At 37.9% G+C, this 19,675-nt stretch overlaps 1 protein-coding gene across 1 annotated transcript in view; it reads left to right on the top strand.

Moving 5' to 3' along the window:
• LTBP1 (latent transforming growth factor beta binding protein 1) overlaps positions 1-19,675 on the top strand; it is a 345,549-nt gene that overhangs the window by 192,321 nt on the left and 133,553 nt on the right. The window contains 2 exon segments of the mRNA XM_039887438.1: positions 8,491-8,593; positions 12,590-12,661. Of these exon segments, the coding sequence (XP_039743372.1) occupies positions 8,491-8,593; positions 12,590-12,661 (175 nt within the window).

The raw sequence follows: 19,675 nt of genomic DNA, 5'->3' as shown, positions 1-19,675 counted from the left end.
GCCAAAGCAAATTTTTTACAAGTTCTTTTAGAAAATCTGGAAGTATTTAAGCATTTTCCTCTTCTTATGAGACAATGCCTGTTACCCTGCCAGTGCTCCATCGTACAATATTCTCCTTTATGACAACGGACCTTTAGAACAAGTTGATCGAATATGTTGCTGTAGCTGCATTAGTGATAGGGTTCAGAGATTTGGAACCTCTTTCTTATTGGCACATGGAGATAAACACATTTAACGTTCTGGTACATGGACGCTGAAGAGCTCTCATGAGGTTTTCCAGTTTAATTTGGAACCGTAGTTGGTCCAGAGGCTAAAAGCACACCATTTCGCTCAGAAGATGGGCAGAAGTCACTTTGCCAGAGTGGAGGTGTGTTTATATCGGAGCAAAAAGGCTGATGGTGTGACAGGAGTTTGGATTAATCCAGCCCCTTGCATCCAGTGAGAACTTTTCCCCGTAAGGGATCTCATTCTGGTTTTTATGAAAAGAAGTCAAGATTTCCCAAAATGGGATCCACAGTCCTCAACCAAATTCCTAATACTGAGATCGTAACTTCTGTTTGCCAGAATACTTCAAAGTTTTATGGCAGAACATTGGAATAATGTACTTCTGGATATGGTGGGACGTGAGCATGACAACTGCACAGGTGGAATAATTTACGGGATTTCTGTGCAATGTAGGCCGATTGACTGTAATGTGACTTTATAATGAGTCATAGCCCAAGTCACACAAAATTTGCATTTCCATTTTGACCATCTTGAATAATTTTTGATATTTGCCGATTGATAATCATATAATTCATTAGGATTAGTTATTACAGGATAATCTAGAGAGGAGTTGTTGAAGAGCCATGGTGGCTTTCAGGAAGCTGGAGCTGCCTTTTCTGTGAGTCTAGGCTGGCAGGAAAGGGGCGAGCCTGAGAAGAAGAGGCTCATGCTGGTTACCAGTGGCGGAGTTGGTCCAGGTCTCAGGATATGATGTTAGGATGAGGCAGCGTGTGGCATCATGGAGTCTAGTGTGTCACCCTGGCAGGCAGGGAGCATTTCAGGAACAGTGACCTTCACAGGATTGCCCGGACACAGGACACTATTCCACCATAGCTTCCAGGATACCCTCACCCACGCACTAGGGCCTTCGTAATAAAATCATAGATTTTAGGCACATCAATGACTATTAGCAACTAGTCTATCCTTAAAATTTTATTGGTGAAGATGTTAAAGTCCAGAGAAGTAAATTAATTGGCTTCACACCTTATACTGAGTTTGCGGTTGGTGAGGACTACACCTGAGGTTTCCGGTTCTAACGTCAGTGTTCTTTCTACTATTTCCATCTCTTCTGGGCCTAGAGGAGTCACAAGAAACCATTACTATCTATATAAACTGGCTGTGGCTGCCATAAAAAAATACCATAGATTGGGTGACTTAAACAACCAAAATTTATTTTCTCACAGCTCTGAAGACTGTGCCAACAGAAGTGTTTCCTGGTAGGCCTGTCTTCCTGGTTTGTAGACACTCACCTTCTCGCTGTGTCCTCACATGACAGAGAGAGAAGGAACTCTGGTCTTTTCCTTTCCTCATAAGGAGCGCTCCACCCTCATGGCCTCATCTAAACCTAATTAATTCCCAAAGCTCCCACCTCCTGACACCATCACGTTAGAGGTCAAGGCTTCAACATATGAGCTGGGGGGAAGGAGCACTCAATATTCAGTCTGTAACACTAGCTGAACATGGAAGGGCAGATACATTCTCTGGGACCTGTCTTAGGAAGTTCTGTGTTCTCCAGTGTTTTCCAAGTGGGCCTTGGATGCTTGTGGGGAGGGGATGCAGGGTGGGCTCTGCTGGTTTGGCTTCGTGGTCTTGGTCTTTTGGCACTAAGACATGGTGCTTTACTGGGAGGATGTTCATGTCCCCAAAGTGAAATCACCCGCTGCTTGAACAGCGGTAATAACTGGTTGAGTTATATGTTATACACACACACGTGTGTGTGTGTGTGTGTGTGGGTGTGTGTATAACATTATATTGTTATATAACTGGTTGAGTTATATAATTCAGAGGTACCATGTTGTGCTTCTCGAGTAGAATTAAAATGAAATCTATATAATTACGAATCCTTCACATTTATTTTCTGAACATTTCTTTACCAGCCAGAGTACTTTTGTGAAAACTTGAACATTTTTAGCAAAATCTTAAGAATATCTTACTTTTCTTGTTTCTGTATCTAACTTAATTATTTATATTTTACACACATCTTCTCTGTAAGTTGACTTTGCGACATTATATATCAAGCAACTGTTAGACTCCTTGGTTCTTTGTTCACGTTTTTAAATGAGTGCCCTGGTGGGAAGAGTCTAATATTGATTGTGAGCCTTGTGTGTGCTGGAGCTGTGGCCGTTTCATGTAGAATCTGTCTCCCATGTATCGTCTCAGTCCCCTTAAGAGCTCTGTGAAAATGGACATTTTTAGTTCCATTTTACTGAGGAGGAAGCAGGCAGAGTTTGAGAGTTTCGTCTATGGTCACGTAGGTGGTAATTGGTCAAGTGAGGATTTGGACTCATGTTGGTCCAACTTCAAAAGCTGTGCTCTTACCATTTTCTCAGTGACAGGTCATCCTCACACTGCTTTTCACTGGGCCCACAGGGAACATGATTGTATGGGAAGGTCAATTTCACAGCCATAAAGCTCCAACTCTGCTGGATACGGAGATGCCTGGGTGTTTGCTTTGTGTTAGGATGTCTCTCATGTTGGGGAAAGAGCTCATTTTTGCTGAACTTAAAAGTTCTCTTCTGCTATTTGTTTGAGGAGAAGAATAGCCAATGGCCTTTAATAATTATCCAATTTCATTTTTTTCCCTCTGATGATTACTAATCGTGTTTACCTTACATATAATTTCTTCCTTTTTTTCTGCTATGACTGATATACTCTATCCCAATAGTTATTTTTTTTCTTCACTTTTGAGGAGAAGTATCAGTTGTAAAAAACTATACTTTTATAAAAGCTATCTTTTCCTCCTCTTTCTTTTCGTTTTCATCAATATTTCTGTGTTCGCCATTACTTTGAAGATACCCAGTACTTAATTGGAAGCAATCCAAAACTTTTTGCTTTAGGAAAAGGAACTGGGATGCTTCCTTTCCCCTGTCTCCTGATTAATTTTGATAATCAGCTACAAATCGAACCTTTAAGTTTGAAAAATTCTTCATGGCTTAGCTCCATCTCATTCTTGGACTTTCCCCACTCACTCTCTGTTCCTCTGTATTTGGCTTGCCTTTGTCTGTCCCTCTTCTCCTACCCACCCAGCCCCTGGGTCTTCTCCCAGTTGGTGGTGGGTCCTGGCCTTCGTGAGAGTTGCTCCATCTCTCTGGAATCTCTCTCTCCCCAGTACAGCGGTTGAGTCACTGTCTTGTTTCAGTTCTTGCCTAAACACAGCCCTTGGTACTCTTGCAAGAGTTGCAGTCAATCAGCTTTCTCTCTGTCATGTATTACTTCAGTGCAATCTCTAGAAACATTTAAAAAAATATGTATTACTTTAATATTTTAAGGTTCATTTATTTGTTCCTGGGCTCAGTGCCATATTCTCTTTGTGAAAATGGTCTTTATTCAAACTCAAAGTATTTTATACTTCAGTATATAAGGATAACAAAGCAAAATGAGTTACATATATGTGACAAAGATAATGTGTAAGAGCATTTCAATATTATTTTAAATGCCTTCAATAGTAAGACTAAACAATAGTTTTTGTTTTGGCGGCATCTTCATGGAGTAGACTTTTTACTAGTGAAATATCTGAACTCCTTTCAGCGTATCCCTGAGAGCCTAGCAAATGGCCATTACTTTAACATGTTATAGCTTGTACCCATACAGGACACCAGCTGAGGGGGCGGAGGGGGATCCAGCCTACCCTCTGCTTACTGAATCCTATGTCCTAGTGCAGAATAAATCCCAAAAGGTCCCCCTTTTCTGGTCCCCACAGAGGTGCTAATGGGGTAAAGGCAACCCTGCTTGGACATGCATTATTTAATGTCACTATAATCTTTTGAAGTTGGGATGATCACTCATTGTCCCATTACTAGCCCTGAGAGGCTGGACAGTCTGTTGAACATCTCACTGCTTGTCAGAGAGAGCTGGAGTTTAGATGCAGGTGTAATGGTTCCAGTCCAGCGCTCCCTTCTTTTCCCCACTGCTGGATCTTCCTTCCCCAGAACCTGGCACAGTGGAGCAAACATTCTTGGAATGAGGATTTTGTAGGTACCAGTAATTTTAAGATACGAAAATTAAAGTTCGTGAAGCCACGCTCCGATATTTGTCACAATCTCTTCAAGTTACTGTTCATCTCTGAAGCAACTCGTATTTATAGGGAGCTCTAAAAATAATTGTAACCACAACTTGACTTTGTGTATCAGGAAAGGGCTATAAATTACCACAAATTGAGGTTGAAGTCTGTAGATAAGTGTTCTCAGTCAGATCAAGACCTAGAAAACTACATTATACAGCAATCTATTCTTAACTTTTCAAAATTAAAGGTTTTCACACTATTGCTTATGAAAATTTTGTGTTATAAGTGTTATAACATGGACATTTGTGTAGTAATTCTAATGATTCTTGAATAGCCTTACCTTCTGAGGCATGGTGGTAAAACAGATAGGAGGGGTCAATGAGTTATTTTTACACACCCAATTTTCTAAGAATTGTGGTCAGTGTGTTGGTTAATTGGGGTCAGGAGTGTCTCTATTTTTCTCTATTCCATCTAGTTTGCATAATCCTGTAGGAGGAGGCTCAGACTTGGGTAAGCATTCCTGGAGATGTTGATGAGGGAGCAAATAAGACCAAAGAGATGGTTAGAAGGGCATCTGCCAAGTCACGTTCCTCTTACAGACATGAGAGCAACAGAGGTACTCGAGATTGGCCCTAGTGTGGTTTTGCATTTCCAAAATCGAATATATGTCTGTATACACTGAACATAGAACCCTTGATCTGCCAGAAATCATGGAAGTCATCTGCTTTATATCCTGGGTGTTCCTAACAGATGATCATCCAGCCTCCCCTCCCAATGAAGATGTCAGCATCTTCCATTGTTGAGGAGCATTTACTGTTGAAAAGATCTCCTGCTTAATGAGTCGAATCCTCTCTTCCTGTGATTTGCAGCCTTGAGTCCTATTAATACCTTCATCGTGCAACTTGCTTTGAGCAACAAGGTTGTTTTACATATCTGAACTCTGCCATCGTAGCTACATGTAGTCTTATTATCTCTACTTTATTCACTTGATACTCACAGGACCTGGGTGCCTGAACCGTCATTGTTCTGTTTGTAGCCCTCTGTGTGGATCACACATTTGCTGAGTCCTCGCTTGGATGTATGGAGTTATAGTGTCCCTTAATTGGCAGTCCAAGGTTGTGTGAGCTATAGCACGTTCTCTCGACAAGATAGATTTTTCTTTCTGACTTGAAATAGCTAAAGATTGGGTCGTAAATTTAGCACACTTCTCGTGGATTGCTTATACATAAGCTATGCCTTGAAATAAGAAACTGGCTTTCTCTGAAAATGTAGTGAATGAGTCACATTGGAGAAATTCCATCTGTGTTTTTAACTTGTAATAATCACCCCAATCTGGGCACAAAAATGTAGTTAGGCAGAATCAGTCTGTGTCCATGTGATTATATCTCACAGGGAAGCAGAATCTACCAGTCTGAGAGACGGGCATTCTGAATTCTGAATCCTATTCTGTGTGGTTCTGTCTACTGTGGCCTTTTGGTATGGAGGAGAGATGATCTTTCCTTGACCTTTTTTTCCTTTAGATATCTCCAACATCCAGGCAACACCTGGCGGTGCAGGGTCCTCTTGCATGAGAGCCTGCGTATGGCTACAAAGATCACCCCAGTTGGAGTTTCTGGCTGCACGTTGAAGGCTCTTCATAGTTAAATAACTAGCGGGGCATACATCAACTTCGTGCCTTGGTGTAAGCCTGCCCTCATCCCTTGCAGCCTGTTCTCATACTGTGCAAACCCAGTTTTGAGAAGAACACACAGTGTCGTGGTACCACCTACACTGCCATTTATTTAATCGATTTGGATGGCTTGTGCTGCTCTTGGCTGTGGACCTGCAAAAACAAAGCCATGGGATGGAGCCGCCTCAATCCTGTAATGAAAACCTTGTACCTTTTTTTGAGGCCTTGTAGAGAGAAATGATTTATTTTTGCTGTACCAAATAAAACATTCTAGGAATCCAAGGTGAAAATTGGATTTTAACTGCTACTAAAATTTTGGGCATATAAAATGAGCAAGTGTTGAGAGTTTTGCTTGATTAAGGGAAGAACCTAAAGAGTCTGGTACAGGAATGATCTCCATGTGATGTGCACTGGTGTCCTACATAAATCTGATTGACAAAACTGCAAGTAAACCCTAAGCACACTTTGGCAGTAGACTGCAGCAGTGGAGACCTCTGCATTCTCAACATAACCATTTTGTTTCTAGTCTTATGCCTGGAGCATTATTTCCTCTTCCTTCTTCCTTGCTTCGTATTTCAGGATTTAAGCATTCTGTGATTAGGCCGAAGGAGTCTGGGAGCTACCTGCATCCAGCCAGTATGTGCTTTTTTTTCCCTCTCAGATTCTCCGTTTTGTTGTTTTTCCCTCTCCCTCCCCCTCTCATCATGTACTGTTTTTGGAGAGTACACAACATCCTGTCGAAATCATTAAAAACCATGAAGAAACTTAAGGACTTCAAAGCTATGATGTAACTAAAACTTCATTAACTGTGCTGGGCCATCTCTGGTCTTGTTTTACAATTTGGACAGTTCGTCACTTAGAGCCTCAGTCAGATTGCCGTGTGCCTGGACTTGGTGGGAAAGAGGCACTGTCCCTGGAGACCTGCCAGGTGACTCGTTTCTACTACCTGCCACCCTTCTGAGGCTTACCACCTGTCCAGAGCTTCTGTTACCATGTTGCACTCACTAGCCTGTGCTCATTTGTTAATTTTTGTTGGTTTGCACAAAGCCACCGCTTGCCTGGATGGCCTGCAACTTTTTCCTCCCTCCCTCCCTCCCTCTCTTCTTCTTTCCTTCCATATTTATAGAGCATTTGCTATGTGTACTGTGTATCTGGGACATAAAGATGAATAAAATACATTTGCATTTTAATTAAAATGCATAGTGGAGACGATGGAGCGGTGTAGAAAGTGTCCTGGAAGAAAAAGGAGGGAGGAACTTAAACTGAGGAGACATGAAGCTTCATGTGATGGTTCTTCAGAGCTGGGGCTCACGGGATGAAGACAGTTTCTGTGGGGAAAGAAAAACGGGGAGCCAGTAGAGAGAGAAGAAATGACTTTTGGAAAGACACAGTTTGTTTAGAATGTGGAGTCCTTTGGTATGCCTGAAGGATGGGTGTAAGAGGTGGAGAGAGACAGAGAGAAAGTCAGAAAAATTGTCTAAGGCAGGAATAGGAGGAATAGGAGGTATCATGCTAGGGAGCTTGCAGTCTTCAGACAATGAGAGTCACTGAAGATTTTTCATCAGTAGAGTAGTAACGTGATCAGATTCATCTTGGGAAGATGACTCTCAAAACCATTTGGAGGATTTTATAGAGGTTGAGTCAGAAGAAGGCAGAGTGACCCCTTATATACGGGCTGTGGGCTTAGCCTGCACAGTAGGGACGGAGTTATCTGGCTCTCCCTGCACAACTGCCCTCAGATCGGTACACAGAACAGAATCTATTTTTCTGGACTCTTCTTGACCCATCGAGTCGGTCTCACTTCAGGCCCCTGCCTCTCAGCCTCTTCTGACCTCCCGTGATTGACCAGGGTGATGAGATGGGTCTTTATATTTGACAACTCAAGTTGCTCCACTAGCCTCTCAGCCTTGCTCTGCTGCCTGCTAGTCTTGCTTAATTCTGCCTGCATCTTCTTAGCTCAGCTAACCTCCCTGGGTCGGACCGCTTGGCTGCCTGGAGCCTTTGGCTTTGCCAGAGCTGATCTGGCTCGGCCTATGACCACTTCTTGTACTGTCCCTTCCTGTTCTTTCCTTGCCCAGGCTTTGGTGTTGTAGGAAAACCAAAAGCCTCTTGTAGGTGGGACCAGTGCCACATTCTCCAGGTTTACATACACACCACACCCTCATAGCTCTGTTCCCTGAAGATCCACAGGAGAGATTTAACAGTTAAAACTAAAAAATTTAATGGTTTATATTGATCTTGTAAGTTTTCAAGTTCTTACTAAGGAAAAAAAAAAAGCATTGGAAACTTAAGTTTTATAAAGTGCTCCAAGCAGTGACAGATTTTCATAAGACTCTTATAAAAATGCCAAGAAACTCTGGAAAATATGCTTGTTCATTTTAGTGTCGTCTTGATTCTGTTCTAGTGTTTTGTTTTGAAGTTTTAGAGCCTTATAATTCTGTTGATAACAAGGGAACTGTTTTGTAATGTGGCTGAAGCACATTACAATGAAGTGCTCTAGAGCTGGGCATCTTGCACTCAATTAACCTGCATATTTCACACCTCATCATTGCAGTGTGGCAAAGCGCTCCCTGGCCTTTCAAAGCAGGAGGACTGCTGCGGAACCGTGGGTACCTCCTGGGGCTTTCACAAATGCCAGAAATGCCCCAAGAAGCCTTGTAAGTGACACAGTTTCATCATTCCTTTGCAGGTTAATGTAGCCTATCTGTTTCCTGATGTTTACTGTTTTAATGGTGAAGCAGCGATAGACTTTCAAAGAATTCTTATTGAATTACGGAATGTAGCACAGTACTTTGCATTTCCAGAAGCCTTGCAAGTCTGGGAAAGCTTTCATATCGATTCTGTTTTTTTAATAAGCACGGTTATCAATTGCCTTCTTCAGTTGGATTACATATATTTTTTAAAAGCTTTTTAAGAGGTGATATGCTAAAATAGGCTGTTTTCTCAGGTGAAGGGAAAAAAATAAGAGAGCTTTTAAAATGATAATTAAAGTTTTCAAACCCTGTAAAAGTCAGTGCTGTTGTCATTTCTTAGGTGGAACTCCTTAAATCAAATTTTTATTAACAACCACAACTTCTGTTGTAGTTTTTGTTATAGCATAAGTTTTTAAATTTCACTTAAAAAAAAAATCTCAGATGAAGAAACGATTGGTTGCTGATTTGTAAAAGAGAAATTTATAACCACTAGGACACAGACAGTACTTTCCCATTTTCTTCTTAGTCGCTATTTATCACAGTTCTCAGTGACATGACTCTAGACTGACACCCACATGTTTTGATTAGTCTATAAAATCTGTTTTTCAGAACGCATTGATTTGAATAATTTTAGACTTACATCTTTCTGTTACTTTCTTCCCAATTATAGCTTGTACTTTTAGTTTTCGAATGTAGCATTAACTCAGGATAACTGATTTGTAATATTTTTTAGGAAGACAGAGGTAACTTATTTTAAGTTAAGTGTTTTTACACTTACTCATCATGTTTTTGCCAAGAAAGCCAGTGATATTTTTCTCAGTCATCTTTCTTTGCCTTGTTTCACTAAAGATTTTTATAGTTTTTTAAAATACTTTATGCTGCAAGGAATTTCTCATTTGCTTCAACTGGATAATTTTTACCTATTCTTCTTAAACATTTGTTGATTCAGTTGATATTCTCAGCTACCTTTTAAACCTCTCTGTTAAATCTAGACTCTGCCACCTTGGAATCTCTCCCCCACATGTCTGTCTTATATACTATTCTTCTATCATAATACTTGTTTTAAATAATTGTCTCTCATTTGTACTTCCTTGTCTCTGAAACTTACATATTCTCTAAATCTTTTGATGCCTAATGTAAATTTCACTTCTTTTGTTGAATTGCTCTTACATTCTTTTAGAGGACCCATTGTAGAAACACCCACTAAAGTTTCTTATAATAAATGCATTTTTCCCTTTATTTAGGGTAAAAATCACATAAATAAGGATATTCAGTACTGAGAAAATGTCCCTAGCGTACTTTCTAGGCTGATTTGATAATGATCAACGATGTGGATCCCCAGCAAGTTGGTTGAGTGTGATGGTCCCCCTCACTGAAAGGTCCATTTGCCTAAAATTATGTTGGGAACCTGATCGAAGGGATATCTAGGAGACATTCGGTATGATTTAAAGGCATGGAGATTGGGTTAGATAGACCCGAGTTTGCTCTTAGCTCTCATTTGCTGTTAGGTCTTATGGATCATGGAATGAGAGCTTATATCTAAAATGTTGAAGGAGCATGGCCTTCTTTAAAAAAATTGAAAACTGCTTTTGCATATTTGTTTCGGAGCTAGGTTTTTGTTCTCTAATACTTTTCTCATCCTTTTTCTTTTTCATTTCTCCCCTTCTCCATGTATCTTTTGCTTAGCTTCTTTTCTTTCCTTTCTTTTCTAAATCCCAAAATTGCAAGCCAGTAAGAGGTAAAGAGGATAATAGATTTTTTTGTTTGTATTTGCTTTTTAATCCCTAACTTCCACTCCTGACCTTTTATCTTTTTATCTTGAATTCTGTCATCTGGGGATAAACTCACTGCGTTATGTGGTTTTGTGAGCTCTATATTTTAATGTTGATAATAATTTATAATACGAAAATACAAAGTTGCTAACTTTTAACTAAGGGCTGGCGAAAGTAAATTAATATGATGGCTCATTTAATGTATAAAATTGAAGAGACTGATTCCACTTCAGGAAAAGCAATGTGGATTATGAATGAAGTAAACTATTAACATTCTGACATTTACTTCGTTTGCACCGAACTAAATGACTCACTCCCAAGAAACACACTCGGGGTCACATTCTTCCTGTGTCATTTAAAAATTTTCCTTTCCTTGGTTGGTACTACTCTCTAAATCATATTCGTTTTGGAAGAGAGCAGACTTTCCTTGGCTTTATATGCTATGGTTTTGTGTTCCATGCCTTTTTTTTTTCACTCAAAGTAGTTCAGACTTCAGTTTTCAAATGGCTTTTATTTAATGTTTGAAGTTTTTGTTTAGGCACATACCGAAAGACTTTTCATTGTTGATCAGTTTTTACTGTAAAAACTTAATTTTAAATCTGCAAGCGATTTTATTAAATAGGCTGTAATCTATTAAAAATCTACTTAGCATGAGTAAGTCACTTGTCCTTTAAAAGATTTTAGAAGAAAATTAACATTGAATCCAAAGCTGGGGAAGACTTTTAAGAGATCATCTGGCTTGACTCTCTGCCTCGAGGTAGATGACTGTTGAAACTTTTAAAACAAGTTATTACCTCTCTCTTGGCTTTGAACAATTCACAGAGAGCCCACAATCTCTGTAGGCAGCCTACTCCAGAGTGTCTTCGTTATCCGGGTAAAGACTAGACAAGCTGCCAAAGAGCCAAATGGGGTGACTCCCCCTGTGCCAACCTCTCCCTTCTTTTAGCTCACTAATCCAAGACTCCTCACTTTAACCGTTTTCCTGCATTCCAAAGGATCTGAGGAGAGGGGAATTATGGCAAAGAAAGGAAGTGAAGGAGGAGGGGAACATGGCTAGTAAATATTCACCCTGTTTTATTAGTGGTAAGAGTAAAGAACATGTGCTAGGAGCAAAATAACTTTATTTTCCATAAGCAGATTTCCTTTTTACTTCCAGCTTTCCCTTTTTACTCCTTGATCAGATCTTTTTAGTGGTCTAACCACCCATTCTATTTTGATTATGGCCCATTTTCTATTGCTTGTTATCTTCTTAATACATCTGTCATTTAGTGAGTGCTTACTTTTGTCAGGCACTGTCGCAGGCATTTGCATAAATGGTCTCTAAACTCCATGACTACCCTGACCTGCTCAGTGGATGCAATACTGCTGTTGTACACCATTGCCATTTCGAAACCCAGGAGCTTGTCTCCCAAGGCTGTAGAGCTATCGATAGACAGAGCCAAGATTTGAACCTAGGTCTGCTTGGTCCCAGAACGTATGCTCTATCTGCTGTGCCAAGGAGTCTCTCAGGTCTCACTTTAGAGTGTCCAAATTTCAGTGAACAGGGATTTGTTGGCAAATTGGTGACTGCAACATTTGTATTGTTGAAGAGTTTTCTGAGTGATGAACCATATCGCAGCAGCCACTTTCATCTCCCAGCTTCCTCTCATCACCTCCTATTCTTTCCAGGTTCATATTAGTAAGAATCAGCTCATAACTAGAATACATGAGCCTGCAATTGAGGCAAGCATATAATTTGTTGTATAAATTTGGACAATTTTGAGAGTGAAGTGGAGTGCTGTTAATGAACTTTGCTGGAACAACAGGTGTAATTCAGGACTCTCCCAAGCAGAATAGGACATATAGTCACCCTACCTATCATAATTCAAATGTCTGTAGCAAAGCATTGGGGAAGGAGAGATCCTTTGTAATAAAAATAATGAATCTCTATTTGGAAGAAAATATAAAACAGTCTTATGATTCTTTCATTTAACATAATCAGCATTTGCTGACAAGTAATTGGGACTTTACTGAAAAAAAAAATGAGGCATACTAGAAAACAAGATAATGTGAAAGAAATTGATGCATGTTGAATTTGTATCTTAGAAATAAGACCACTGATGCCTTAAATGGCTTTGGTTATCACATAGAGTAGTTTAGGATTGTAAGAATTTAAGCAAGTAATATAGAATTATTTCTTCCCTTGCAGCTTATCATGGATATAACCAAATGATGGAATGTCTACAAGGTTATAAGCGGGTTAACAACACCTTTTGTCAAGGTAAGGTTCACTGAATTTATCGGTATGGATTCAGCAGTTGTTTGGGCTTTTTAGAAAGCTGAGTTGTCTAGCTTGTTAGCCTAGTAGGTGCAGGTCACATGGTGAACCCCTCTGCTTACTCGGTTTAGCTGTGTGGAGATGTAGAGGTTTAGCGAAGAATTGCTTCACTACGATTTAAACTTTATGGAACATTTCCCCTTCTATTCATTCACAATGAACTCCAGAGGAGATTGGATTACATTACGGATCACCTGATGGTCTCCGTGCTGGTCACCTCCTGTCCACACGTGTGCGCACACAAACACACACATATACCTAGCAGTACTGCTTCTTTGCTGACACATGACTGGGCAGCAGAGTTTTCTTTTCGTTTTCTCTGGGCAGAATATTTCTGGCCACCTCTGAGTATTCAGATATTAAATATCAGCATGGACACACATTAACTAGGCAGTAGATAAAACTATTTAGTTAAATGTGAACTGTCCTGAGTGCTTTTGCTTAATTTATTCTAAACCATACAGCAGAGTCACACAAGCAAAGAGAACCTTAGAGATCATTGAGCCCAGCGCCAACACTTTACAAATGATGGATGTTGAAGCCCAGACTGGCTAAGTGACTTTCCTGTGGCTAAATAGAGCCGCGGTCGTAAGTCCAGTTTACTGATGCCTGCTTTAGTACCCGTATGTGATACCACATTTTGTTTTTGTTATTTTGTGGGATATCCAGTTAATGCTCCTCATTTCCCTTTACGTGTCCAGGATGAAAGTGTTGTTATTAGTTACTTAGGATTATATGTACCTTGAAATAAACAGAAAACGAGCTTCTAAGAGTCTTATTGAACCAAAATCCACGTCAAGAGCTCAGCGTATGTCTCCTGACGTGTGGTCTGGGGCTCTTTATCCTTGACCAGTATGTATTTATAGGACACTAGATTAATGTTATAAAATATAGATTAATCCCTATTAAAATGGCTCATGTCAAAGAGCTATCTTAAGTGCCTGAGAATTTTCTCAAGTATATTGTTCCATACTGCATCTATGTAACTTTTATGATTTGTAGAGCTTTTGCTGACTTAAAAGCACTTTCTTTTGAAATGCACATAGGTACACCACGTTTTTAAAAAATTTTGCCTTAAAATATTACAAGCCCTCATCATACGTGAAATAATTTGGGGGAAATTAGGACTGACTGCTCCAAAAGAGGGTGTCTAAGAAACATCTGCAAATCTTAGTAACATGGGAATAATGGATTAATCAACATTATTTCAGAATCAGTAGTATTTACAATATTAAAAGATTACATTACATAGGTAAAAGGTTGAATTAAAGGAATGGGAGAACAAATAGCTTAAATGAATGAATAGATGGTTAAATGTATATTCTCCAGGGTAATAGTTTCACAGATTTGGACAAAATTCTACGTGAGCAGTTAGCATTAATGTAATGGCTTAGGTGGAGAGCCAGAGGAGAGAAAGCAGTTAGGGGAATTGTTTTATAAACTATACATGTCTAACCAATGTACTGTATACTTGAATCTAATAATAAGATAAAATAAAAATTTTAAAAAATCTATATGAAAAGCTCCAGCACATTTTAGAATGCATTAGTAGAAGCAGGATGAGCAGGGCATTGGAAGTAATGACCTTGTACTCTGCCAATCAGACTGAATGAATTTGGGATTTGAGTGTTCGGTGTTCATTGTCTTTTGGCTACAGCCAAGCTTGTGTAGGGCCTGGAAACATGAGGGTGTTTAACATGGAGAAGTGCAGACCAAAGAGAAATATAATGGCTGCTTTATAAACATGCCTTAAATGTTTGTAAACGTGCCTTTAAATGTTTGATTAACTGTCTTACAAAACAAGATTTTTATGAGTTCCTTCAAAAGCTAAAGTCAATAGGATGGAATTACAAAAAGGCATATTTACAACTGTAAGAAATCTTTTCTGTGGAATAAAGTTCCCCAAGTTGTACCAAGCTTTGGAATACCTGAGTTTCCTGCACATAGCAATGATCCAACAGCTACTCCATAACTACTGGCCAAGGATGCTATAGGAAATTTTTATCCTGTGCAGTGCTAAGGTTTGATGACTCTGTAGGTACATTCCAGTTCTCTGATGCTATCATTACTCTGTTGTCTGGGATAGAGGCTGTGCATGAGAAGAGAGAAACGACACCTTGGTCTGTCACACAAATTTTAGCCCATAGACAAGTGAACTCCTGAAGTGTTCTCAGTGTTCAGTCATATCTGCTTGCTCCATTAGACTGCAGACAGAGGAGGATCCCTATTTATCCTTCACCTTTCTAATCTTGAATGGCTAATTGTTAAGATATCCTCCAGAGTATCAGATGCTCCTAATTTTTCTGAATATTAAATGATGATGAATGTACATGTTTTCTTGGGGTGGAGTTGGGTAGGATTTGGACATTATTAATCTCAATTAGAAATTGAAACAGAGAGAATAAGTAACTTTCCCAAGGTCATGCATATAATAAGAGGCCCAGCCAGGATTAAATTCCCAAACCACCTCTGTTTCTATGTATAATATGGCTCCCTTTACCAATTATATATTTTATATATATATATATATTTTATATATATTTATATACATGTATATATATGTAATTAAAACTTAACAGCTTTATTTATATATACATATATGTAAAGTCTTACTAATGTAGATATTAGCTAACTGGAACAGAATATACGCCACCTGTTTTAAGAGCTAATAGAAGTCAAAACAATTAATATTTATTTCGTTTTGTTTAACAAGAAAGGATGATTATCCAGTATACTTTTTTTTCCGCTGGCTGGTTCAAAGTTCTAAGAGTTCATATTCATAAAAATATCACTGTAGAAATAGAAGCGAACATTTGTAAGTAATCACTTGCTATCTCATTTAGCAAAAATAGAATGGAGAATCCTTTGAATAATTGCTTGAGGGTTTTTTCTCCTTCTCCTGGTATAGATGATATGAAGTAACCTTTAAACATGTATTGTTTCTATTGAACATATCAAATGGTTCCATCTCGTTCAGTTGCACTGATGGTCAATAACACTAAACCTCGGCTTACATATGTCTCAGGAGATTATTTGCAGAACAGCGTTATACTTTTTGGCATGGATTCTAGAGTGAAGTATCACAGAAAATTCTATTTCATGGTGCCTCAAGAAGGCACTGCTAAATTATGGAGAAGATTGACTCAAAATAGTTTGATTTCTTTCTGCATAATCTATTAAATTGCTTTTGATGGAAGGACTTAATTTCACTGCCTTTTTGATATTCTTGGTCAGTAAAATTAAACAGAACTTTCTCACATTACATATGTACACTCAGTTTTCTTCGAGCCTTGAAACATTTTGATTTTGTTATCCTAAAGTTTTCAAAAGGAGCCCATTAAGCATCTAATTACTTGTGCATTCCACATTGTTCTTACAGTTTAATGTCTTCTCAGTTTACGAAGCACATTTAAAATTAAAGTGATTAATAACTAGAATTACATTACTTCCTTCAATGAAGTGAACTAACGTTCCCAATACAACTTTCACCAATGTACGCTCAATAACAAAGAACGAACTGTGCACAAGTTAATTTGAGGAGCTTTCAAATAATTGCCCTCAAAGTTGGTTTTTTCTTCTCTCTAGCAGTGCTGCAATTATCTTTTCAAAGGAATGATTTATTACATATACACACATGGAGCTCTAAATCTGCCTCACTACCCTCGACATTATGGAATTGTTATAATTCGCTTCATTTATCATAACAAACAATACAATTATATTTCCTTGTGGATCTGGAGCAGCATTCATCATTTGTCATTTGATTATTATGCTAGAGGTTTGGTGTAGAATGAGAATTAAATGAAATAATATATCACGGAAATGATAATAGGAACTCCTACTTTCATACTGCTTTACTCTAAAGCTCAGTTTTCCCCTGAATTTCAAGTACTCTCACTTGCCCATACTTTGCTATGAGATAAATGAGTTCTTAAATCAGGTGTAAATCTAAGTTTTTAAAATAGAATTTGTTTCTGAAAATACCGGGGACCGGTCTATTAGTGAAATCTTTTATTAAAAGCAAATATCTCTTTTGATATACTACAATCACTTACCTAGTTCATGAGCGTTTAGGCATAAAATCAAGTTAGTATTATTTTCTACATTTTTAACAAGTATCCAAGTGCCGTGGGCAGACCCAAAATATATAACCAAAAGATGTCTACACTTTTCTAATCCAGTGTGTGTGTGTGTGTGTGTGTGTGTATATACATGTATATATATACGTGTATATGTATATATATATATGTATTCCTTTTCTATAGATAATCTCAAAAACTTTAAAAAATATATTCAATATTCTACAAACATTAATTGGCAGGACAGGCCTGGGCTACAGACTGACTGAGGATATGGCATGAATGTTGAATAAGACATCATTCCTGCCCTTGGATTTAGTGTAGTTAAATCAGTTTGAATCAACAGGATACAATTTGCTTTATTCACTGTCCCAAACTAGTTGAATTTTAGCTGGCTCCAGATGAGCCTGTTAAAGCAAATATGAAAGAGCTATCCACATCACTTTGTTTTGGCATCACTTTATTACACCAGTTGTTCTGCTTTAATAAAATAAATTTACAAAACAGATACGTTAGGGCACAATAATACTATTCATTAGTAAAACTTTCCCTGTAGGGTTCCTTTTAGATAGTTTCTCAGTGTATATCTGAAACTAAATTTTAGTTGGACCATAAAAAAGATAATGCACATTTGTTTCAAGGGCATGTCTCTGTCATGAAATATGAAATGAGACTGTCCAGTCTTGATTAATGTTCCATATAAGTAAGCCATTGATAAGACTTTTTGGTTATGAAGAGCTTACCTGGACAGTAGCTTGCATTTCAGACCTCTCAATGATAACTGGAAAAATTGATTGTGCCTGCAGTTTGGTGAGCACATGGAGGAATATAGGTCTTTGCTTTGAGAAGACTATAAAGTGCAGGTGAGACCTTCAAGAAATCCTTTTGGGATGGAGAAAAAAATGTGGCCTGTGGCGTAGTGCTGGGTTAAAACAGACAGGCAGGGTGAGATGAAGTGATTCATAACTTTAAGGCAAGGCTCTTAATGATTAATTGCAAGTACCATGTACAGTATAACAGGCTTTGTGATACATGCTGGGAAAACAGTTACTGGATTTACACTTATTTTGACATGGAAATGTACAAAGGCCCCTTATGACAACTTCTTGCATATTTAAAAGAAAACGGATTTGTGGCTTAGACAAGAGTCATCACTTTATAATTATTTTCAAAGGTATAATGTAAATATAGAAATTTTTGTCATACAATTAATAGGTGCATGAACTTCTGATATTTTATCAGTTTTTGCATTCAGCATGGTTCCTTGTATCCTGTGTTTTTTTTCTGGGTTCACATTTTTTTGAGGTAGATTCACAAGATAAAATACAGGAAACCAAGTTAAATTTGAATTTCAGATAAACAGTGAATAATTTGGGGCATACTTATATTACTAAGTATTCGTTGTTTATCTGAAATTCAAATTTAACTGGTATCTTATATTTTTATTTGCTAAATCTATTTTTTATTATATTCTTAAACAGTTCTTTTAATGAGACTCATCAAGCAGTGTGTAATTTATATGTCTTTAAACACCTTTATTTTGAGCCCATTTATAATGAAACTTGTCAGGTATACAATTCTGAGTTAACAGTTGTTTTTCAACAATACTTTTGAGTGTTATACCAATGTCTTCTGATTTCCATCTTTTTGATACTTTCTTTCTTTGTGGATAATCTTTTTCTCTTTTGAAATGATCTCTTTAATTCTTTATATTCTGTAGCTTTACCATAGTGTTTCTGTATTTGTATTTATCTTGATTTTATTCAGTAGACAATACATTATCATTCTGAAGAATCATGTGTTTCCTCAAATTTAAAAAATGATCAGCTGTTATCGCTTCAAATATTGCTGCTTCTTTATGGTTTTCAGGTGGAACTCCTATAAACAAGTGTTGGAGCCTCTCTGTTTTTCAATCTGTTAACGAGTCTCTCATGCTTTTGTCTTCCATGTCTTTTTTGCTGCATTTTTATTGACTACCTTGGTTCCGCCTTCCAGTTTTCAAATTCCTGCTTTATTTTGCCCATTTAGACTCTATCACATCTGTTACATTTTTAATTATAAGACTATATGTTTCATTTCTGAAGTTTCTAATTCTTCATAGCTGCCTGTCCTTGTTTCATTTTTTCTTTTTTTCTTTTAATATTCATCTAACTTTTTAAGCATGCTAAAAAAAATCTTTAAAAACCTTTGTGAGAACATTCTATGAAACTGTTCTGATCTGGAGAATATTCCTGTTAAAATTATTGACCTGTTTGTTTTCTTAGCATTAGATTTTTTTCAAGGAAGCTTGTAGGCTCACTTTTAATGGAAGTTTATTTTTATCTTCCCCATTTCTTACCTTTTCCTATCAGTGGCCCCTAGTGTAAAGCCAGATCGTGTTAAACACAGTGCAGTGTTAGTTCCTGCCTCAGAGTATGCTTAGGTGGTGGTGTCCCCGATTTCAGTTGCTGAGGAGGAGCGTTTTTACGTGGGTGCTTTTAGCTTCTTACCCTCAATTACTAAACTCCTGGCTAATGTGTATATATTATAAATTATTTTTCTTTGAGGATATTGAAAAGCTTTTCATGGAAAAGCTTCAAATTATATAATCTGTTATCTGCAGGTAAAGCCTCTTACTTGTTGCAATTAATCAGCCTATCAACGTAAATTATTTTCTATTCAATCATTTGTTTTACAGATATTTAATGACAATTTACATAGGGCTACTCTGAGACATATAGAGTATAATAGGGCTGAATTCCTACCCTAATGAATATTGTAGTTTTCACATATAATTAAAAGATTAGGCAGCATTTAGGAAGTGTTGTACAAAATGAACAAACACTGTGGTTCAGAGAGAAAGTTTCAAAGGGAAATTTCCCGTTCAGTTAGGAAATCA

Source organism: Pteropus medius, unplaced genomic scaffold (assembly GCF_902729225.1).
Source record: "Pteropus medius unplaced genomic scaffold, Ma_sr-lr_union100, whole genome shotgun sequence".
Taxonomy (NCBI): domain Eukaryota; kingdom Metazoa; phylum Chordata; class Mammalia; order Chiroptera; family Pteropodidae; genus Pteropus; species Pteropus medius.
Note: the sequence above shows the minus strand (reverse complement) of the source record. Positions and strands in the feature narration are given on the sequence as shown.